The sequence below is a fragment of the Talpa europaea genome (assembly GCF_964194135.1).
Source record: "Talpa europaea genome assembly, chromosome: 8".
Classification (NCBI taxonomy): Eukaryota; Metazoa; Chordata; class Mammalia; order Eulipotyphla; family Talpidae; genus Talpa; species Talpa europaea.
The window spans coordinates 44,521,411-44,546,856 of NC_140075.1; the positions used below are offsets into that span (position 1 = coordinate 44,521,411).

The 25,446-nt window shown below is 35.6% G+C and overlaps 1 protein-coding gene across 7 annotated transcripts in view; it reads left to right on the forward strand.

Moving 5' to 3' along the window:
* The window catches only part of TCF12 (transcription factor 12), a gene marked incomplete at both ends in the record, with an annotated part of 325,036 nt that overhangs the window by 224,585 nt on the left and 75,005 nt on the right, over positions 1-25,446 (forward strand). For all 7 annotated transcript variants that reach the window (XM_084240807.1, XM_084240804.1, XM_084240806.1 and 4 more), the window contains 2 exons: positions 4,751-4,886; positions 9,121-9,173. In XM_084240807.1, coding sequence (XP_084096933.1) covers positions 4,751-4,886; positions 9,121-9,173 — 189 coding nt within the window. The remainder of the gene's footprint in view (positions 1-4,750; positions 4,887-9,120; positions 9,174-25,446) is intronic.

Genomic DNA, 25,446 nt, shown 5'->3' on the forward strand with positions numbered 1-25,446 from the left:
TTTTAAATAAAGACTAGAAAACAATATGATGAACAAAAGCAAAAGTTATTTCTTTGGACTGATCAAAATTGATAAACTTGTAGCTGGATTAACTTTAAAAGTTTAATTACTAAAATTAGAAATGAAAATAGGAAGCATTACTACTGACCTTAGAAAATTAAAATGGATTATAAAAGGATGCTATTAATAGTTGTATGCTAATAAATGAGATAATCTAGATGAAATGGAAAAATTTCTAGAAACACACACACACCAACAAAATTGGTTCAGGAAGAAATAGAAAAATGTGGGCAGAGCTAAAACAAGTAAAGAGGTTGAATCAGTAATTAAAAGTCTTACCAAAATAAAAAGCCCAGGACCAAAATGGCTTTACTATTGAATTATACCAGTCATTTAAAGAGCATTAGCACTGATTCTTTGTAAACATTTCTTAAATCATTTTATGATGCCAGTATTACCCTTACACAAAGCAAGACAGAGATACCACAGGAAAAAGGAAACCACATCGGTATCCTTTTTGTCTGTTAATGTGTGAAAATCCTCTACAAAATACTAGCAAGGTAAATTCAGCAACATATTAAAATGTGTTTTATCTCAGGTATGCAAGGGTAGCTCAGCTCTCTATATAAGAATTGTTGTAATTTATGAAAGGGGGAAATTACATGATTATGTCAATGATGCAAAAAATGCATCTGAGAAATGATGCTTTCATAATAAAAATGCTTAGTAAATAAAGAGTAGGTTGGATCTTCATCTTCTTGATAATAGTCATTTATGGAAAAACCCATTGTGAAGGTCATGCTCAATGGTTAAAGCATGAAAGCCTTTTCCCCAAAGTCAGAAATAAACAAGGATGTCCACTTATACCATTTAAATTCAGCATCTTACTGGAAGTTGTTACCAGAGCAGTAAGTCAAGAAAAGGAATAAGAGGCATCCAATTTATAAAGTAGAAAGTAAAACTATCTCTATTTGCAAATGATAGTATCTTATATAGGGAATACACAATAAAATTAGGAGAGCTAATGAATGAATTTAGTGAGTTGCAACATTCAAAGTTGACACATAAAAATTGCAATTAATTATAAAAATCAAGTGCAGTTAATTATATACTAATAATGAAGGGCCAAAAATAAAATTTGAAAACAACTGCTGTTACAAGAGCATCCCAAAGAGCCTCCCCTGGTGGCGCAGCAGTTGAGCACTGGGCTGCGAAGCTGCCCGCAGCCTCTGCAGCGCTGGTTCAATCCCCGGCCGCTGGTGAGGGTCCCGCATGGCGTGACAGACCTCTCCTGCTGTGCCCACTGCTCCCCGCAGCAGTGTATTTCGTCAGTCTGCCTGTTCTGTTCCCTGCTCTGTCTCTGGTGAATTCTTTAACCCTCCCACACTTCTGACTGTACCCAGTGCTTGTATAAATAAATATATAAATCTTTAAAAAAAAAGGAAAAACAAGAAAAACAAGAGCATCCCAAAGAGTAAAATGCATAGTAATATATTTAATTACAAGGTTTAAGATTTGTACACTGAGAAATACTAAGCTTCACTGAGAAAAAAATTAAGAAAACTTAAAAAATGGAAACACATTCAAAGTTTGCTGAATGAAAGACTTAATATTGTTAAAAAGGTAGAACAGTAGTAAGTCCTCATTTAATGTCATTGATAGATTCTAAGAAACTGCAACTTTAAGTGATATGACATACAGTGAAATCAATTGTACCACAGGCTAATTGTCATAAACTAGTGCAACTTTCTGACCCACATTTCTAATCACAAAAACATAACCAGACTTTCTAAATAAACGCTTGTAACAGTTCTAGTTTTAAACAGTAATCTGTAATTATTCATCATTTTCCAACCTGCTATTTAGTTCAGTGGACTCAAAGCAAGAACCAACCCTGAATAAGAGTCCTTCCATTGTAGGGTACACTCGAATACACATCAATACTCACTCAGACTTGGACCATCAAGACACATGACAATGAACCTAATGTACACATATTTGAAGAAACCAGAGTACACAAAGAAAACCCACACTGACATGGGGAAAACATGTAAACTCCATACACAGTGGTCCCAATTGAGAATTGATATTTTTCTCATCAGCTTTATAACAAAATGACCTTGAGCAAAAGTGGCATTATTTAAAAACCTGCTGTACTCCCCAACACAATGTACAGATTTAGTGTGGTCCCTGTGGAATTTCAAGGAAAACCAAAATAGCCAAAACAGTATTGAAAAAAAAAATAGTATTTAAAAAAAACAAACAAACCAGTATTTAAAAAAAAAAAGATATACAGTGGACCATCAGGTTCATGAAAAGATGCTGAACATCATTAACCATTAAGAAAATACAAATTAAAACTACACTAAAAATACCTCTTCTTACTCATGAGGATGGCTATAATCAAAAAAATAAAATTAACAAGTCTTAACAAAGATGTGGAGAAATGATGACCCTCATATATTGCTGCAATATGAAATGGTTCAGCCACTGTGGAAAACACTTTGGTAGTGCCTCCAAAAGTTAAATATAAAATTACCATGTAATTCTGTAATTCCACTCCAGATCTATTCTACCCCAAAGAATTGAAAACTGATACTCAAGTACTTCTGCACTAATGTTCATAGTAATGCTATTCACAGTAGTCCAAACCTGGAAACAACCAGAATGTCTTATCAAATTGATAAGACAAATTGCAGTATATTCACAAAATGGAATATTTTTGAGCCCTGAAAAGGAATGAAGAACTAACACGTGCTGCAACATGGATGCAATCTGAAAACATGCTGTAGGAAGGTCACATATTATTTGATTATATTTACATTTAATATTCAGAATAGGTAAATCCATAAATACGGAAGGAGATTGATTAGTGATTGCCAGGGACTGGAGGAGAGGAGGGATGGGAGTATTTGTTTTATGTGTATGGAGTTTCCTTTTGGGTGATGAAAATGTTCTGTAACTAGATAATGATGGTTGTATAACACTATGAATATACTAAATGTTACTGGAAACTTTAACATGGGTTCCTTTTATCTTATGCAAATTCTACCTCTAGCAGAAATTAACTTATATCATTGAACAGTGTGATAAACTGAAATCAGAGTTTTTCCTTTACTATTAGATTGAAGGCAAGGGCAGGGCTAATAAGATTTATGTTACAAAGTTCTACAGACTCTTTCTGACTGTATCAGAGATTTATTTCTCAGTACTTTTATGATACTTAGTGACTAAAAGGACAGCTATTAAGAGTATGATGGTGGCACAGAGGGTTATAAATTCAGGGTAAGAGGATAGTCAGTGTCCCAGAGTTAATTCAGCTTTGTTCATTGAGCTCATCCTCTCATGTGTAAGTAGTTCCCTTCTTGTTTGAGGTCTTCTCTTTCCCTCATCTTTCAAGTCTGTATGAGCTACTTCATCTTAACTACCACAAAACTTAAAGTCAGATTCTGCCAAATTAACCTCATTTGCTTTATAAAAGTGTTCCTGGGTTAGTATGACAGGATCATGGAGTCTCTGAATTTCAGTGAAGCACCTGACAAAGTCTCATCATAGTATTGTAGCTCCCTCTTCAGCATTGTCATTATGATATTTTGTGGGTTTTTTTGAAATCATATACTTGATGTTCAGATTAAAAAATAGCTAGTAATTGCATTGGTTGACAGAATCTAAAAATGAAAGGAATAAATGATTATTATGGTTTAACTACAACAAGATGATTTGACTAAAAGTAAATGTTAAGTCATGTCCTTGGGACATAAAAAAACTGAACAAGGACAGCTAAAGCACATGATTTAATAGCAACATAGGCAGTAAAGAGTAATAGGGTGTGATCACTGTTAACCTCTCAATATGAGCTAATACTAATAGGTTAAATAAATGTAATGTTGAAAACTATTTCACACTAATCAGGCCACATCTGAGGCATAATCTTCCATTCCGTTTTGCAAGAGACTTTGACAAACTGAAAATAAATCCAGACAACTGTGTCAAGGATGGTAAGGAAGACGTTCAAACCCATGCTGTAAGACACAGTTGAAGAAAATTGAAATCTAGTGGCAAGTCTTAATAATATTGACATACTTGAAATGATGAAAGCTATCAAAAAAGAACAGAATTGACTACTTTGTATGGTTATAAAAATACTTTTTTTATAATTTTTTTTTAATTTATTTATACAAGCACTGGGTACAGTCAGAAGCACGGGAGGATGAGAGAATTCACCAGAGCCAGAGCAGGGAGCAGAACAGGCAGAAGGACCGAAGTACACTGCTGAGGGGAGCAGTGGGCGGCAGGAGAGGTCTGCGTGCCATGTGGGACCCTCGCCCGGCGGCCGGGGATCGAACTGGCCCTGCAGAGTCTGCGGGCAGCTTCGCAAGCCAGCGTTCAACCACTGTGCCCCTGGGGAAGCCCTGGTTATAAAAATACTTAACCAAAAACTGGGTGGTCACTTTTTAAAAATATTGATGATTGAAGAGTAAAGCCTCAAATAACTTTAAGTGTCTTTCAATCCTAAGACTGTATAGATCTACATAACTACTAGAAAGGAGGCAACATAAAGATGGGGAAAGTGAAATATAAGTTTAAAACAATGGCCTAATAGAACTCAAATAAGTACTTATTGGATGCTTCCTCAGATCATACCATAGTTTAAGGTGTTAACTTAAAAAAAAAAAGTTACTGTTAATAATTAAGTGTTTAGGTTAGTTTCAAGGGGAAGATAACTCGTTACCTTGGTCTTATTTTATAGTCTAGTCTCCTGAGACAAGATCTAGGCCTTGGAAGCCCAGCACAGTTGTCTTCTTCAGGAAAACCTGGAACACCATACTACTCATTCTCTGCCACAAGTTCCAGGAGAAGACCCCTCCATGACTCCGCAGCACTTGGTGAGTGTATCTGTTGCACAACAAATCCCACCCTACAAAGTTTTCCCTTCCCCCCATTTATATTTCTGACAATATTTTAATTAGAAGAAATCTATTTTCTTAGTTTACATACTTCAGTAAAATTGTTAAATTTCTTACTTTTACAAATATAAGTGTTAAAGGTTAGATAATTTAGGTTGGCTGTATTGATGACTTAAATCTCCAAAGTCATATAACAAGTTTCACATAATTTCTTTCTCTTGTTTGGTCATCCGTTCAGATGAACTTAATAAAAAACAGGACTTTTGAAATGGGACTAGTTTTTCCTCTTAGGTGCTAATATTAACACCTTAATTTTTGACTAAAATTAATATACTGCTGAACAATTTACAAAGTGGTTTTATGTATATTCTCATTTAATCACTAGAATAGACTTCCTAGTTAGTTGCTGTAATCCTAGATTTAATATAAAACTAAGGTAGAAGAGAGAACACATTCATATTATTAGTAGGTAGTTTATATCTAAGATTTTTCTGACTCCAAGTCCAATGTTCTTTATATATTATTTGCTCCTACTTACCACTTTAAAAAAAAATCAAGGTAAAATTAACCATGTTGAACTGTATAATTCAGTAAGATGTAGTACATTCACAATTCTGTGCAATCGTCATCTCTGTGTAGTTCCAAAACATCACCTCAAAATGAAACTCAGTACTTACTAAGCATTCAACCCTCATTTTTTTTAACTTACCTCTTTTATGTCTTATACATAGCCTACCTAACCTAGTTTGTTTTCTGTGACTGCTTACAACAAGCCTCATGTATCCTCAAATCTGTGTTTAAATGTGGTAATTTTTGATGATTCCTACCAAAGAATCCTTTATGCAAGAAAATTAAAGTTGTGAAGCATGTTTATGTTTTTTTCTTAAATATTTATTTATTTAAGCTTACTAGAACTGAGATACAGGCCAGAGGTGCAGGGGATGAGAGGATTCACCAGAGAGAGTGGAGAGCAGGACAGGCAGACTGACTGAAATACACTGCTGAGGGGAGCAGCAGGCGAGACTGGAGAGGTTTGCTATGCCACGTGCGTAGCTCCCTGGCTGGCCAGGGATTGAACTCATACTGCAGTGGCTGGCAATGGCTTGATAGTGCTGTGTCTCCAACCCCTGTGCCACCAGGGAGGCCCTGTAAAAAATCATGTTTATATTAAGGATCAACCAGCTTGTAAAATAAATACAGTCCTCCAAAGAAAATGTTATTTTTTTCATAAACCTTTGTTGACTCTCCAACTTAAGTATATCTCTTCTGTCAAGCCTGTATTTTGGTAAGTGTCCCTAGACTCTAAGGATATGAAAGGGCACAGTGATCAATTATCTGGTTCAGCATGGAGGACTCTAATTAGACATACTCATTTCTCGGTATCGTGGGTGATTTAGTATATGTACTGTTAGTGTGAGCCTAGATGATTAAAACAGTGTACTGGTTTTGCACTGTAATGGTTCTTTGTTATTAAAGAGTTAATAATTTATAAAATGAGGCCTCCCCTGGTGGTGCAGCCTCTGCAGCGCCATTTCGATTCCCGGCCTCTGGTGAGGATCCTACATGGCGCACAGACCTCTCCTGCTGCGCCCGCTGCTCCTCCCAGCAGTGTGTTTCGTCAGTCTGCCTGTTCTGCTCCCCGCTCTGGCTCTGGTGAATTCCCTCACCCTCCCGCGCTTCTGACTGTACCTAGTGCTTGTATAAATAAATATATAAATCTTTAAAAAAAAATAATTTATAAAATGTCTTTTTCCCATCTCCTGCCCTTTTATCCTAACTGTATTAGTCAGAGTAGAAACATTCGAGTCTAGATGCATCATTGTCACTATAAAAATCTTGCTGTGAGAACACATACAGAAAGCACTAATATAAACCAGTGAACTGTTACCACAAATTCGGAGAGAAAAAGAACTACTGAAATAACTAGGAAAGTGGGGTGGGAGCGACTTTCTAACTCATTTTCCAAAAGTTAAAGCTTGTATCTTCCTCATTTTCATCTTGATGATGAAGATGATAGACACTATAGTCTTCTCCAAGCCAGGCACTCTGTTGTGCATAATACTACATCTTTACAAAACTTCGGTGAAGTACTATTAATCTCTCATTATAAAGGAAAATTCTAGACTCAGGAAGCCAAGTAACTTAGTCAAGGCTTGGTCTCCAGAGAGACCCCCTCATATCTTGTGTAAATACTATTTAGTGGAATATTATTCCATTCTCCATTGTTCTTTCTCAGCCTTAGTCTTTCCTTCTTAGTATTGCAGTTACTCACAACATCTGAGACGTCAGAGATCATTTAGACCAACTTCAGCATCTTCTCAAGCTATTTAGATGCTTTAGGAAATCAATTCTGCAACACAGTATCCAACTTGCCATCATTTTGCTATAGATTTTAATATAATCTAATAATCATGCTAAAACTAAGGTCACTCTCTGTTAAACACTGCCCTAAACATCTTTCCTATATTATCTTTATTACATTAACTTCAGAAGCTGGTTAAGTCCTTTTTTACCTACAAACTAACAGAAGCTAAAAAAAGTTATAAAACTTGCCCAAACTCACAGAGCTGCTGTTTGATGGAACTGAAATTCAAATCCAACCAGATTACTCACTTAGCTGTTAAACTTGCAGCTTCTCAAAAGTGAATTGAGTGCCAATTCATGATTTTAAAACAGTATGTACTTGTGTAGTGTCACCTAATGATAACATAAAAAAAAATAAAATTTCTGTTCATATGGCAGGAAAAAATGTCCAAAACTAAATAGAGATGACATCATCTACTACTGATTACCCCAAGTATTTATAGGCTCCAAAGTGATACGAGCAATTCAGTTGACTTGATATAGAGTATGGCTTTTGTCAAGGGATGCTGTTTTAATAGTGAAGAATTGAGTTCTCAAAAGATTCACAGAGAACAAAAATTTTGCATGTAAGTTTTATATAGAATGTACCAGATGTTGTTTTTCTTTGGTACTTTTGTTTTAAGGAAATATATGTTGACTCTTGGGGTAGGGATATAGATGCTAAGGAATGCATTCTCCCCATTTTATTTATAAAATTTTTCCACATGCTACTTATAAAGTTACTTTTTTAGCTTTGCAGCCTCCTGGGATGTTCAGTGTAAAGATTCCCAGCCCTAATGTAAATGTTTTCATTCTTTCTTAAACAGTTGCATCTCTTGTTGTGTCATATCATTTATGACTGAGGAAAATACCATGCTTGCTAAATTCTTTCTTTCACAGTTAAAGACTATTGTATCTTTTTCTTAGTCTTACCATGTGTTCTCTCTTCATAACAGTGAACTCCTCCAAAACATTCTAATATTAATCCATTATATGTACAAGATTGAAAAACTTTGGTTATCAAATTTTTTTACAATAAATAAAATGGGCAAGTTTTAAATTTTAAAAATGAGTAAAATTAAAACACCAAGTGAGAATGGCTAATCATATAAATATACTGATGTTCTCATTTATATTTATACATTATTTTTGTCAAAAGCAATAGTCTGTCTCGTTATTTCTAGAAATAGATAATAAACATCCAAGGATAAATTATACAATAATTATTGCTGAATGTGCAATTTCACCCACACATTATTAAAATAAATGTTATACAAAATACTGTGATACTGGATAGAACAGTGCCAGCCTGTAATAGTTTGTGTAGTATGTCTTTGGCATTATTATATCCTTAAATTTTATTTATAATAGATTTTTAGCATAAGTTGTAGCATAGCATTAGATTTTACTCAAACATGCTTTGTACTTATCAGTGTTACGGGGACAATGAATTTGTGTCTCTGTAAAGGAGTCATTATAAAAATAACCTGTTACACCAAATGCCCCTCTGCAACTAAAACTGAGATAAATTATGTAAGAGCTTAATATAGAGCCTAGCACATAACAGGTTCTGAAGAAATTCTTCACACACGCTTATTGCCTTGTTATTTTCTTTCTTATATTATTTATATGCTGCCATCTTCCCAAACTTAACACATATGTATTTCAAAATGCACCTCTTTTTTCAGGAGAACCTGTCTTCCATCGGAATAGTTAGAAAAGAAATGAGGCCCCTGTCCTTATATCCCCTTGCTTAATTGAAATATTGAAAAACATTAAGAGATGAGGGGAAAAAATCATTCCTGTTCATTTTGAAGTCTGATAGTTTCTGTTAGAAATACTGATGAAATCTGTTGTTTTTCACTTGCAGATCCTTTGCAAGCAAAGAAAGTTAGAAAGGTACCTCCTGGTTTGCCTTCCTCTGTAAGTACACATTTTTTTTTTTTAATTTATGGTAAACAAACTGATTTCACGTATTTGATGGCTATAAGGATATAATTGATTGGTGCTGGCAGGCGACTTCTGCTGCTTAACAGAATCATTGATTGAGATAGATCCACATTTAATGTTAGGTTTTTAGATTTCCCTGCAATGATTTGTAGCTTACTCCTATCTTCTTACTCTACATCCCTGTCATTTGAATTCCCCTCTTGGGGAGAGGACTAGGCCAGTAGCTGTCAAAGAAGATCTCCTGTACAGGTCTTTTGATGTTTAATTAGTCATTATGTTGCTGAACAGGAGGACAGACAGAGATTAATAGCTGAGAATCTTAGAAATTTACATTTGTAATAATCCCAGTGGAGCTAAAGACATTAAGATTCGGAGGACATGTTCGGCTCAGCTTGCCTCAGTAGGACTGAGGTTATTAATATGCATAAATCACCAAGTCAGATGTTCATTGTGAAGCCCTTGTGGATTTTAAAGCCTTCATTAAGCCTTTCCTAACTTCAGCCTAGCATCAGGAAAGCTTTCAAGCAACTAGTTTGTTGATCCCTCTATGTTCAAAAATGTATCCTTTGAGAATAAGAGCTTTCATGAAGGAGGTTCGAAAGGTTTAGTGAACTGTCATTAATGGCTGTGATAATCTAATGCTATAGGGTGTTTGTGCTGTTAAATATACTTTACTCTTAAAAGAAGTAATAGTATTTGTAAATAAACCACATCATAAATCCACCTACAATGTAAAGATTGAGGTTTGAGGAAGATTTTTTTTCCCCCCTCTTTGCTTGAAACAAATGGGGAGTGGGACTTTTGGATTGAGTCTCCAAGCCTTATAGGGTACATCTCTTTGTTGTGTAAATGGATGTTGGGCTTTTATTTGGCAGTACTTAACACATGGGCGCAGGTGCTGCTGGATGAGTCATAGCTCATCTGAAATATACACTGAATGGAATATCCGGCTTGGCAAGTAGTAATCTAGAAGGAGCAGCATGGCTGAGCTTTTTGTTTTTTATTAAGGCTCAAGTAGATATATCATCTTTTTGGTTGCTTGCCTTCCTTCTTCCCTATGTTTTACCCCGCCTCTTTTACGTGTGATACATGAAAACTGGAATTTGAAATCCTCTTTGAAACTCAGTTCCAGATGGGTCTGAGTTTTATGTTGCCTAGGGCAGCTGTGCTCTGAACCTGCAGCCTACCTGGAAGGTTGGATTGCAGCTGCAGGCATTCTTAAAAGCTTTTGCTTGCATAAGCACTTGGGCCCACTAGAGGCTGAATAGCTGCTTGATAAACAAAATGAACACAATGCCTCAAATCATTATTCCTGAAGACAGGAATTTTTTTTCAGCAGCAGCTAAAAATAGTTGGGCAATTTACATTTTAACAGTTGTGTGCTGTGCAGGGGTAGGTGGTTCAACAGTATAACAGATGATTTCTGCTAGATTAACAGAAATCATATTTAAAAATGACGGAACTGTTAAAGCATGTAACCATGCAATTTTCTTGTAATTTATTGCTGTAATTCTCAGAGTAATATAAGTTAAATTATGTATTAATATTTAGTAGAACTACACAGGCAAAAATAAATACCAGAATGGTAAATGAAAAATTCATCTAATTTCTTCTTAGCGTGACATTAATTTTAAGAAACAGTATATTTTTGGTGTTTCATAGGTCTTCCGTTTTTAAAACAGATGGGCAAAATGGATAGAACAACCTTGAAAGAGAATAGACACTGGACATCACCAGTGTTCTTCACAATCCTAATTATAATAGCATTCACTACTGTAATAAACTATTCTATTTTTTCATGTGTCCAAAATAGAATTACAGAAAAGTGAAAAGCCTCTGAACTCTGACAAAACTTTTATTTCTTTGAGAACCATTAGGAAATTAACAAGCATTTTTACTATATATTTTAATACTTGCTACCTTATTTGGGATTTACCAGATATTTGCACAGAAGAGAATTCAGTATTTTTAATTCTGTATGTGACATCAGCATCAAATATGCTCATACTACTTGAAAACCATGTCAAAAATAGTATTTAAACATACTGAATGTTGAGGATACATACTTTTATGCATTTGTTGAAAATATTTTTTAAATTAGATACTATGTTGAAATCTCAAGTGTTTAAAGATAATTTTTAAGCTTTAAAAACAGTTTGATAAATAATACCAAAATAATGAATTTCTGGGGCCTCCCCTGGTGGCGCAGTAGTTGAGCGCTGGATTGCCAAGCTGCCTGCAGCCTCTGCAGCGCTGGTTCAATCCCCTGCCACCAGACGAGGGTCCCACGTGGTATGCAGACCTCTCTTGCCACACCCGCTGCTCCCCTCAGCAGTGTATTTCATCAGTCTCCCTGTTCTGTTCCCTGCTCTGGCTCTGGTGAATTCTCTCACCCTCCTGTGCTTCTGACTGTACCCAGTGCCTATATGTATGTATGTATGTATGTATAAATAAATAAATAAATAAATAAATAAATAAATAAATAAATAAATAAATAAATCTTTAAAAAAAAGAATTTCTGAGAACACTTACATTTACACTATCTTTTCATTGCCTAAAACAAATGGGGTTTTAAAGTTATGTTTTTCTATTTGAATGCTTTTACTGAAACATATGTAATTGTAGACCTTTAACAATGTGAGTTGTTTTTTTAAAAATGGGGGTGTGAAAATGAAAATGGAAAACAAAAAACAACAACAAAAAACAATACTCCAAAAGATCAGGGAGAGCAAGTGTTGGTTCTTTGAAAAAATAAACAAAATTGATGAGCCATTAGTTATGCTCACAGAGAAAACCCAAATTAATAGAATCAGAAATGATGCTGTAGAAATAACACAGGATTATAAGAACCTATTACAAAAGTCTCTATGCAAATTGGACAATTAGAAGAAATGGACAAATTTTTAGACTCATATAACCTCCCAAGTTTGAACCAGGATGAAATAGCTTAAATAGCCCAATCACAGGTGCTGAAATTGAAAGAGTAATAAAAAGCCTCCCCACAAACAAAAGCCCAAAACCAAATGGCTTCACCAGTGAATTCTACCAAATCCTTAAAGAAGATCTACCTTATACGGATTCTTATACAGACTCTTCAAAAAAAAATTGAAGTGGGAGTAAATATCCCCAATACATTGTGAGGCCAGCATTACCCTGATCCCTAACCAAACAAAAACAGTACAAAAAAAGAAAATTATAGACTAATATCTCTGATGAACATGGATGGAAAAATTCTCAACAAAATTCCAGCAAACCAAATATAGCAACATATCAAAAGAATCATCTACTGTGACCAAGTAGGCTTAATTTCAGGAATGCAAGGCTTCTTCAACATAGATAAATCAAGCAATGCCTTCCATCAGATCAACAAAAAGAAAGTGAAAGATCAGTTAATCAGGCCTCCCTGGTGGTGCAAGCGAGTAAGTGTCATCACAATGATGCTATCCACAGCCACTGCAGCATGAGTTCGATCCCCGTCTGGGAGCTAACCCACATGGCACAGCAGACCTCTCCTGTCTCCCTCTCCTGTGTCCCTTAGCAGTGTATTTTTTTTTTTTAAAGATTTATTTATTTATACAAGCACTGGGTACAGTCAGAAGCGCGGGAGGGTGAGAGAATTCACCAGGGCCAGAGCAGGGAGCAGAGCAGGCAGAAGGACCGAAGTACACTGCTGAGAGGAGCAGCGGGCGGCAGGAGAGATCTGCACGCCATGCGGGACCCTCCTCCAGTGGCCGGGGAGCAGCGGGGATCAAACTGGCGCTGCAGAGGCTGTGGACTGCTTCGCAACCCAGTGCTCAACCACTGTGCCACCGGGGAGGCCCTGCAGTGTATTTTAGTAGATCTTCCTGTTCTGCTTCCCACTTGTCTCTGGTGAATCCTCTTTAACCCCCCATCTCTGCCCTGTATCTCAGTTCATGTATGCATAAATAAATAAATAAATAAATAAATAAATAAATAAATAAATCTTTTTTTAAAGAACATCAATTGATCATCTTAATAGATGCCCAAAAAAAGCATTTTACACAATCCAATGATGGAAATAAGTGGAACCTATCTAAATATTGTAAAAGCCTTATATGACAAACCTATAGCCAGTATCATACTTAATGGTAAAAAGCTGAAAGCATTTCCACTAAGATCAGAAATTACACAGAGATGTCCACTGTCACCCCTATTACTCAACATAGTCCTGGAAGTGCTAGCTAAAGCAATAAAGCAAGAAAAAACCATAAAGGGAATCCAATGTGGGAAAGAAGTGAAACTCACTATTTACAGATGACATGCTAAAATATTTAGAGAAACTAAAAGGTTCTACAAAAAAAAATTGAGAAATAATGAATGAATTAATGAATGAATACATTAAGATGGCAGGATACAAAATCAGTACACAAAAATCAGTGACATTTATATATGTGAATGATGTATTAAAAGAAAGGGAAGTAAGGAATACAGTTCCATTTACAATCATGCCAAAAAGAATGAAGTATATGGGAATAAATCTAGTGAAGGAGGTGAAGGACTTGTATAATGGAAACTATAAGTCTACATTAAAGGAAATAAAAGAAGATGCAAAGAAATGGAACAATATCCTATGCTCCTGGATAGGAAGAATTAACAGTATTAAAACAGCCAAGTTACTAACAGCAATTTACAGATTTAGTGCAATACCTATTGAATACCAAAGACTTTTTTTAAGGACATAAAACAATTATCAAATTTATGTGGAATCACAAAAGGCCCAGAATTAACTAAAACAATCTTAAGAGTGAAGAAGAGGGGCCTCCCTGGTGGCACAGGGGTTAAAGACAGCACTATCAAGCTATCGCCAGTCACTGCAGCAGGAATTTCATCCTGGCCTGCCAGGGAGCAACCCACATGGCGCAGCAGACCTCTCCTGTCTCGCCCACAGCTCCCCTCAGCAGTGTATTTCAGTAGATCTGCCTGTTCTCCCCACTCTCTCTGGTGAATCCTCGTGTCCCCCACCCCCTGCACCTCTGACTTATACCCCAGTTCTTGTATGCATAAATAAATAAATCTTTGGAAAAAAAAAAGTAAAGAAGAAAAATGGAAGTATACTTCCTGATTTCAAACAATATTATGCAGCGGCAGTAATCAAAACAATATGATACTAAAACAAAGAGAAACTCAAACCAATGGAACAGAATTAAAATCCCCAAAATAAATCCATAGAAATATAAAGAGCTACTTTTCCACAAAGGAAGATCACACAGTAGAGAAAAGATAGACTTTTTAATAAATAGTGTTGGGAAACATGAATAGCCACACGTAAAAAAAATAAATCAGTACCCATATCTAACATTATACATGAAAGTCCACTCAAAATGGATTAAAGATTTGGACATAAGATCTGAAACTGTGAAATGCTTGAAAGAAAATGTACACTACACATTACAAGACACCTACCACAAAAACGCATTTGGGGATACAACCTAAGCAACAAGGGAAACAAAAGTAAAAAATAAACAAGTGGGACTAAGTGGGGCTATGTCAACCTTGAAAGTTTTTGTACCTTAAAAAGAATCATCACAAAAACAAAAAGGCAAAATGTGCAAAGGACTGCAATAGACATCTCTCTAAAGAAGAAAGTCAGGGCCTCCCTGTTGGCGCAAGGGATTAAGTCTCAGCACTATCAAGCTATCTACAGCCACTGTGGCATGAGTTCGATCCCTGATCCCCAACTAGGGAGCTCATCAGCCAAAAAGTGAAAGACAGATTTTGGGTGGTTTCACTCATCTAGGGAATATAAACACCCAAAAAACAATTATTAAATGCAAATGATAGAAGAAATAAAAATCTGAACTTGGTAAAAAAGAAGATAATGGTTACCAGAGGGAATATGGGAAAATATGGAGTGGGTGGGATCTGAGCACAGGTGGCTTGGTATAAGCAATAAAAAAAATAACAGAAGGGAAAAATTTAATAAAAAAGAAAATGGATATTTTATTTAAAGATCATTTGAGTATAAATAATACTTCCCAAAACAGAATATAACTTTTTGACAATAACATCTCAGATATCAGTTTGTTGTCTATCTAATCTTTGATTAATCATCTGTAAAATACATACTACATTTACTAGAGAAGCAATGATAAGGCTAGGTTAGTATTGTACTTTTAATAGTGCTACAAAAAATAGTATATGGGGTTATTAGTTATATAATTTGGCCATAGATCATTAAAGCCTTTTCTTTTTGTAAGCCATGGTATATATTTAGGTAAAAGAAATACAAACTTAAGCCCTCTGCAGTACAACTGAATGCTAACTTCTCTTAGTGGGTGAAGGTTCATTAAGTATGTTGAACATCATTAGAGCAGTATGCTGGGTTAAAGAATGATCTGCTAAAATCTACTGGATCAGTTATTGATTGGTTTTTTGACCCTGGACTTGTCAGTTAGCCCTTAGAAAGTTCGGAGTGGGAAATCTGAACTTCCGTCCAGGTCTAAAATGCTAAGTACTTATGGCTTAAAATCTGATATGGTAAAAATACATAATCAAAAATCAGATATCATAATTTCTTCAAAAGTTAAGGAATGATGTTTTTAAGCACGTCTCACTTCTCTAGACAGGTTGAAATATTGGAAAAAGTGAACTCTTGTAGCAACAACAGTATGATGCTTGGACATTGAATTTGCACATACATACACACCATCATTGCCTTCAGGTCCTTACCGTATTCAATGAAACAAACATTTAATTAAGTATATGACAATGAGGTAAGTAAAGGTATATACCAAGTGCTGTGGTAACACAGGATAGGTAGAGCTAAAGGCCTCAGGAAGAGTTGATATTTGAGCTGTGTCTGAAAAGTAGAAGGGCGGGCGTTTCATCTGTTAGAGAAGAAGGAAAATGGATCACACAGGTAAAAGGCATAGACATGTGAAAATAATAAATACAGGCTCAGGCCACATCTGGAAGTACAGCATAACTGAATTCTATACCAGATACAGTCTTTATAATTTTCCTATAGCAGACCCACTCGCCCACTCCAGGGTAGCATTGGGGAATATACATGACCAGGTCAGATAGGAAAAGGAAAAAACTGTTATAGCTGTTTTTCGTAGAAAAAAGCCTAACGTGCCCTGGCCTGTGTATAAGAGGCTTTATAATTATTAAGGTTATCTGGGAGTCTTTGGTACTTTGACTTTGTGAGATGTTTTCCTTCCTTTTTAGGGTTCCTAAACCTGCCCTATCCTTTTCTAACCACCACCCATTAGTCTTTGTTCTTTGTATTTACACCAGCTATTTTTCATCTACATCAAGATTTTCACTGAAATTAAACTTTTAAGGAAATTTTTAAGCACTAGTAGGGATTGGGGCACTTGGGATTTTGCCCTCGTAATTTGGTGAGGAGGAGAGAGTGAAACTTTTGCAGTATATTTGTTAGCATCCTTTATGGCCTTCGTTACACTCTCTTTAAAGGTGCAGAACTTACATGTGTGAGAAACTATGTTAACCATTATCTCTGTCATCTTAATTTAGTGTTTACCACACAATAATATTAGATAACTAATACCCTTCTTCTTACAAATGAGGAAATTGAGACTCAGAAATATTAAGTCACTTGCCCAAGATAACACATAGAAACCAAGATTATAACCTAGTTGAATGTCAAATACTATTTTCTTTTTAGTTTGGATATGAAAACATATTGTGTCTTGGTTTACTCATAAAATATGTTATTTAGCATATTAAATTTAAGACATAGTTTATGCTGTCGATTTTACTTTGGTTGCTCATGTGGATTTTTTTTTTTAAGATTTATTTATTTATGCATACGAGAGCTGGGGTATAGGCCAGAGGTACAGAGGGTGTGAGAGGATTCACCAGAGACAGAGTGGGGAGCAGAAAAGGTGGATCTACTGAAATACACTGCTGAGGGGAGCAGAGGGTGAGATAGAAGAGGTCTGCTGTGCCACGTGGCCTGGGAGCTAACCAAGCTTCAATGGCTGCCAACAGCTTCATAGTGCTGAGACTTAACCCCTTGTGTCATGAGGGAGACCCTCATTTGTATTTTTAATTGACTGTTGATTAAGGACCTAAAACCATGTGAAAAGATGATGTAGAAAAGCAAGACTTTGCAGTCATGCACATAGGTTTTATCTGGCCTCAGCTGCATTTTTAAGTTAAAACCTCAAAGAAATTGCTTTTTTTTTGTATTTATTTATTTATTTATACAAGCACTGGGTACAGTCAGAAGCGCAGGGAGGGTGAGAGAATTCACCAGAGCCAGAGCAGGGAAGCAGAACAGGCAGACAGATGAGGGGAGCAGCCGGCGGCAGGAGAGGTTTGCACACCATGTGGGACCCTCCTCCGGTGGCCGGGGAGCAGCCGGGGATCGAACCGGCACTGCAAAGGCTACGGGCAGCTTCGCAACCCAGTGCTCAACCGCTGCGCCACCGGGGACGCCCAAGAAATTGCTTTTAAGTTATCTAAACAGTAAGTTTCTATTTGTAAAAAATAAATAAATAAAGATAAGGTTATCTCAGATGTTAATGGAAGGTTGTTATATGCCTGGCATATGTTAAACACTCAGTGAATGTTCTTTCTTTTTTTCTGTTTCCTACCATGACAACATGAAATTTAAAGGAATTTAGCATTTTGTTTTTACTAAATTTTGTTGAAAAGTTTGAAAAATGAGAATAAATATTATATAAGAATTTATATAAGAATAAATATTATAGCAAAAGAAAAAAGTATTAAGTTACCTAGCCCTGTGTTTGTAACATGTGTCTGACACATAGTAAATGGTAAATTATAGCAGCTCTTACCTTTTAGAAAGCAGTCATTTTCAGAAAAGGAATGTAGAACAGCAGGGAAAATTTGTTGAATCAAAATTTGCCCCCTAGAATTCAAACTATTTTCTGGACTATCATAAAACAATATCTTTATCATTAGTTGAACATCTTTATAGCCCTCTGAAATGTTTCTCAGATGAGAGAAGTTTCTTTACTTCTAAACTTGATAGTAATATTAATATTTCCAAACTTTGATCCTTTTTTTCAAATGCTATAGAAGATACAGAATTCTAAAGTAAAAAGCAAGACACTTTTAAGACTTTTACCACCCCAAACTAAAAACCTGGACAAATTGTGGAATGCCTTTAGACCCAAATTTCTAAAGTTGTGTTCTTTTTTAATAACATTTGAAAAATATCTTTTTTAAATTATTGAATAACTTTAGTTTACAACGCTGTATAGATTCTATCAGTACATTTTCTCATATCTCACCACTCCCAACACCAAATGTTAAGTCATCATCCACCACCAACTAACATTCTCTCCCCACCCCCTCTGGTAACCACCATTCTATTTTCAGAATCTAAGGGTTTGTTTTTGTTTTCTTTGTTCATTTACTTTTCTTACTTTATATTTCATAAATGAGTGAGATCACTTTACATTTCATAAATGAGTGAGATCATTCTTTGTCTTTCTCTTCCTGACTTAGCATAATCCCCTCAAGGTACATGCATGTTGTCACAAAAAAACAAGATTTCATCTTTATTTGACTAAGTAGTATTCCATTGTGTATATATAATATATCATATCTTCTTTATTCATGTAACCCTCTTCAGGCACTTGGGTTTTTTCCACATCTTGAATATTGTAACTAGTCCTTGGCAGTTAACATAAGTATGTATATGTCTTTTCAAATTAGTGTTCTCGTATTCTTTGGGTAAATAAATATCCAGAAGTGGACTTACTGGATGATATGGTGGTTGCATTTTTAATATTTTGAGGAGCTATTTTCCATAGTGACTGTACCACTTTATATTCCTACCGACAGTTCCTTTTCCTTCACATCCTAGCCAACACATTATTCCTTTTATTCTGAGAACAACCATTTTAACAGGGTGAAGTAAAATGTCATTGTAGTTTTCATTTACGTTTCTCTCATGGTAAATGATGTAAAATATCTTTTCATATGTCTGTTGACCTTCTGTGTATCTTCCTTGGTAAAACACCTGTTTAGATACTCTGCATTGTGGCTGGGTTGTATGTTTTTTTGTTGTTGAGCTTTATAAGTGTGTGTGTGTGTGTGTGTGTGCGCGCGCGCGCACGCGCGCGTGTGCATGTGATATTAACCCCTTGCCTGATACCTAGTTTGTAAATAAATACCTTTTCTCATTCAGTAGATTGCTTCTTTTATTTTAATGTGTGTTTTTTTTTCCTGCTGTGCAAAAGATTTTAGTTTGATGTAGTCTCATTTGTTTATATTCCCTTTTGTTTCTCTTTGTATGGAATATGTATCCATAAAGACATCACTAAGGCAGTTTATTACCTATGTTTTCTTCTATATATTTTATGGTTTCAGGTCTTAATAGTCAAGTCTTTATTCCGTTTTGAATTGATCCTAGTGTTTCTTTCACATGTGACTGTTTAGTTTTCCCAGAACCATTTATTAAAGGACTTTTCTTTCTTCATTGTTTGTTCTTGGCTTTTTTGTCATAAATTAGTTGCCAATATTTGTGTCTGTGCTCACAATTCTAGTCCACTGATCTGTGTTCCTGTTTTTAGTCTGATAACATACTGTTTTGATTACTGTAGCTTTGTAGTATAGTATAAAATTGGAGCATGATACTCCTTTTAGGGTTTGGTTTCTTTTTTTTTTTTTTTTTTTGACCGAGGTGTTTTGTGATTCTGCAGAAATTTTAGGATATTTTTAGTTCTGTTTCTATGAAAAATACCATTGACTCTATATTGTTTTAGATTAAATGGCCATTTTGGCAATATTGATTCTTCAAATCAGTGCACATGAAATGTCTTCCCATTTCTTTCTGTGTCTTCTTGAAAAGCATCTTTTAACATCAGATGTTTACTGTGCTGTAAAGTGGCATGTCTTGATCATTTTGTATGTAATTTGCCTTCCTGTGTGTGTGTGTGTGTGTGTGTGTGTGTGTGTGTAGTGTCTGTTAGTTACCCACATATCTTATCCTTCTTTTTCCTGTTTTTAAGTAGGTATCTATTTTCCCACAAATGCTATTATAGTTTATAAGATTATTTATGTGCCTTTTAAATTATCAAAGTATGTTTTACCATTCCACCTGTCAAGAAAAAAATTGTTTTCTAAGTTACTCCCCCCCCCCTTAGTAACCTTATTGTTTCTGATCTGAATCAAAACGGCTTGAAGTGCCGACCTTGCTTTGCTGCAGAGTTGTGTAGCCTTTGAATTGATCATTAACTTTAGCTTAATAAATAATGCTTCCCTTTCTCTCAAAAATTTTATGGGATTTTATTTTGCTGGGAATAGTTTTTTAAATTAATCTGGCTTTAGAGTCATTTTTAGTATCAAATGGGAAAAGATGACAAACAATTTTTTGGGGGGTGGTAGAAATGAATAGCTTGGAAAAATACCATTACTGACTACCTGCACCCTGAAAAGGTCAGGGGTTCAAACTTAAAGGGAAACTGTTACCTCCAGTTTTTTCAAGAAAACAGCAAGATGGCAGCAAGTAGCAAACTCTCAAAGGGAGTGTCCTGCGATGTCACTAGGAAGCTAAGATAATATGGGGATTATAGACAATTATGTAAGACCTTTAAGAATCCTTGTCATAATGGAGTAAACATTATCCACACACAGCTTCAGCTGAACTTCATGATTGAACCCTCCAGTTCTTGAACAAGAGTTGAAATAGGTATTTATTTAACTCCTTTGGCAAACAAGCGTAAAAGTGTACACAACAATGGTTAGCTGTTAGATAAGCTGTCTCTATTTGAGGGCAGCTGTGATATAAAATTTCCTAAGTAGTCAAGTCTTTTACTGATCAAATAGGTCAGACTAACAGCAAAATCTTGGTATATAAGGGAAATAGTTTTATAATGCATTTCAAACATACATTCAATTTGGTCATTGAATGTAAAATTTCCCTCAAATATTAGTAAAAAAAAAACCAGTGTTTATGCTAATTATCACCACTGTTTAGAGTGTGTCATAATTGTATCATTGTTGATAATAAGCTTTTTTTTTATAAATTTTATTGTTATATTCCCCATACAATTGCAGCCCCCCCATTCTGACCCCAATCCCTCCCCTCCCGCCCCCGCCCCCCTAAAAGTGTCTCTGGTTCATAGTTTTTTGTTGATTTTGATTTTCACTTTCTTATAGTTATTCATTTTCCTGGTCCCTTATTTAAGTTTTCTAGATTCCTGCTATGAGTGAGACCATCCGGTATTTTTCTTTTTCTTTCTGGCTTATTTCGCTGAGCATGATTCCTTCCAGCGCCATCCATGTTGCTGCAAATTGCATGTGTTTATCTTTTTTGAATGCTGAGTAATATTCCATGGTATATATGTACCACATCTTCTTGATCCAGCCTTCACTATCACTGCTTTGGGTGATGTGTCTGTAAAGATGTCTTTGATGTGCAAATCACGTAGTGTTTCGCCTATATTTCTTTCTATATATTTTATGGTTTCAGGTCTTATGTCTAGTTCTTTAATCCATTTTGAGTTGATTTTTGTGTATGGTGTGAGGTAGTGGTCAAGCTTCATTCTTTTGCATGTAGCGACCCAGTTTTCCCAGCACCATTTATTGAACAAACTTTCTTTGCTCCAATGCATAGTCTTTGCTCCTTTGTCAAAGATTAGTTGACCATAAATCTGTGGGTTTATTTCTGGGTTTTCTATTCGATTCCATTGGTCTGTATGTCTGTTCTTGTTCCAATACCATGCAGTTTTGATGATTATGGCTTTGTAGTATAGTTTGAAGTCTGGGAGTGTGATGCCTCCGTTCCCTTCTTTTTTTTTCAGGAGAGCTTTGGCTATTCGGGGTTTTTTGTGATTCCATATGAATTTCATCAATAATTGTTCTATTTCTTTGAAGAATGACATTGAAATTTTGATTGGAATAGCATTGAATCTGTATATTGCTTTTGGAAGGATGGCCATTTTAATAATGTTTATTCTTCCAATCCATGAGCAGGGGATGTCTCTCCATTTCTTTGTGTCTTCTTCTATTTCTTTTAACAGTATTTTATAGTTTTCTTTGTATAGGTCCTTTACCTCTTTTGTTAGATTTATTCCCAAATATTTGATTTTTTTTGTTTCAATAACAAAAGGGATGGGTTTTTTTATTTCTTCTTCTTCAGATTTATTGTTTGTGTATAGGAAGGCTACTGACTTTTGCGTGTTGATTTTGTATCCTGCCACTTTACTGAACTGATTGATGAGTTGAATTAGCTTTTCTGTGGAGTTTTTGGGGTTCTCTATGTATATTATCATATCGTCTGCAAATAGTGATAGTTTGACTTCTTCTTTTCCTATTTGGATTCCTTGGATGTCTTTCTCTTGTCTTATTGCCCTGGCTAGGACTTCCAGTATTATATTGAAAAGCAGTGGTGAGAGTGGACATCCTTGTCTTGTTCCAGATCTTAATGGAATTGCTTTCAGCTTTTCACCATTGAGAATGTTACTGGCTGTTGGCTTGTCATAGATGGCCTTTATGATGTTGAGGTATGTTCCTTGTATCCCAAGAATTTCAAGGGCTTTTATCATGAATGGGTGTTGCACTTTGTCGAAAGCTTTCTCAGCATCTATTGATATTATCATATGGTTTTTATATTTCTTTTTGTTGATGTGTTGGATAATGTTGATTGATTTTCGGATGTTAAACCATCCTTGTGTCCCTGGAATGAATCCTACTTGGTCGTGGTGAATTTAATTATATTTTTTTTTTAAAGAAGAAAGAATATGGTTGAATTTCAAGTTGGCTCTTAATGAGACTCCATAAAGACTTCTTTTGGAAGTCTTTAGTTGATGGTAATTCACATCTGTGAAACTTCACAGAGCAGCTATAGGACTGAGAGAGAGACTAGAATGGTTTTTAAAGATTATGTGTTACATGGTTGAATCCTGAAATACTTTCAGAGGGTAAGCCCACTGTCAAGGTGTTTAACATCAGTAGTTAAAATTAGAATTTCATGGGGCCTCCTTGGTGGTACAGCAGTTGAGCGCTGGGCTGCGAAGCTGCCTGCAGCCTCTGCAGCGACAGTTCAATCCCCGGCCGCCAACGAGGGGCCTACATGGTGCGCAGACCTCTCCTGTCGCGCCTGCTCCTCCCCTCAGCAGTGTATTTCATCAGTCTGCCTGTTCTGCTCCATGCTCTGGCTCTGGTGAATTCTCTCACCCTCTTGTGCTTCTCACTCTACCTAGTGCTTGTATAAATAAATTAATTAATTTAAAAATATTAGAATTTCATGAATACACTTGAGGATTATTTTTGTCCAGTATGGAAAGAAGGAATAAATTAAGAAATTCCAAACTTTTTGACTGGTGATACTTATTTTTTTAATTTTTTTTAAAGATTTATTTATTTTTATACAAGAACTGGGGTTCAGACCAGAGGCATGGGAGGGTGAGAGGATTCACCACAGACAGCAGGGAGCAGAACAGGCAGACGAACTGAAATATACTGCTGAGGGGTGCAGAGGGCGAGACAGGGCCATGCCATGTTGACTGGTGATATTTACAGTACTGGATTTCATTCTAAATTAGAGAAGGCATTTGCATCCTAAGTAATTTCCCGACATTAAATTTGCCATCATGGATACTGTCTTTGTTTAACCAGTAATGATTTTACTTTGAAAAAAGATAAATTGTACTTGTGTAACATTTAATTTCAAGGATTATTATAATGTATTAGAGAAGGTAACAGTTGGGCTTTTAAGCATTTTAAAAACATTGGATGTTTTTTCCAGGATGGTTGATAATCCCCTTTCCCAGTGTTTATATTCCTTTAATAGATTGTTAACATATTTTAAAGTATCAACCTTTCAAAGTTTCTGTCTTTTATTATCTGTAATTATTTTAATATCTAATCCAATAATTCTGTAATATTTTCACTAGTAATTATAGCATTTCATTTGTTTTAAAGAATAATTTGATTCTAGAAATTAAGTTTCTGGGAAGTTTGCTAGTACCTGCTTATCTTTGTTATAGCCTGTTTTTCTGTATTTGTTCAATGTGCTAGGCCAGGAATCAACAAGCTTTTTTGGTAAAGGTCTATGTAGTAGATTATGTTTAGCTTTGAGGGACAGTCTCTCACAATTATTCTTCTCTGCCATTGGAACAGAAAAGCAGCTATAGATAACACATGACTGAAGGGGTATTGCTGTGTTCCAATAAAGCTTTATTTATAAAAGAATTCACCCTTCCATGCTTCTGACTGTACCCAGTGCTTGTATAAATAAATAAAAATAAATCTTTGAAAAAAAAAACACACTACAGTAGATACGTTATTGCCTTTTTCATAAATATAGTTCCTATGAAAAATGGACTCAAAGAGAAAATTAAATATTTTTAGACTAACCAGGGGGGGATTTAGATATATTACCTAATATCCTGTCGTCCCTTCATCATTTCTTTAAGGCCCCAGACAGTGAGCCAGAGTTTATTGTATTGCAAGAGAAATGTCACATTAGGAAATAATATGCAAGATAGTTTATGACTCAAGACTAACCTTGAATAGATCTACCTTGGTATTTATTTGAAATAGTTGGATTTAGTATTTAAATAATTTGATATAAATTGCCCCACTATACTTTCTTTTTTTAAATATTTATGTATGCATACAAGAACTGGGGTACAGGCCAGAGGTGCAGGGGGTGAGAGGATTCACCAGAGACAAAGTAAGAAACAGAACAGACAGACTGATTGAAATACACTGCTGAGGGGAGCAGCAGATGGACAGGAGAGATGTGTTACATCATGTGGGTAGCTCCCTGGCTGGGTGGGGATTAACCTCTTGCTGCAGAGGCTGCAGATAGCTTCATAGTGCTGTGCTTAACCCCTTGCGCCACCCGGGAGGCCCACCCCACTCTACTTTCTTACTAAATATCTCTCTCTCACACACACTCATACACTCATTCATACACAAAATCACCATCTTTTATCCTGGTGCAACTTTCTTACAGAACCCAAAGCTAAAAAGTAATTCATAATAGCTTGAGAATTAATTCCAACCCAAGTGTTGTTACAGGGCAACCCTGATATGAAACAGGTTTCGTAACTGTGTATCCTCACCTGTACGCTTAAAAGAGACTTATTTTTTTTATATTTTTTACATCATTTTTGTACAATGTATGCATTTTCATCTTGGTTATAATCCCCATACACTTCCTGCCCTCCTTGTTTTGATACTACTCCCTTCTCCCCCCCCCCCCAAGCATGTTTCTGGTTTATACTTGCTTGTTGCTTTTTGATTTTTCTTTATTATATTTAGTCTTTTTCCT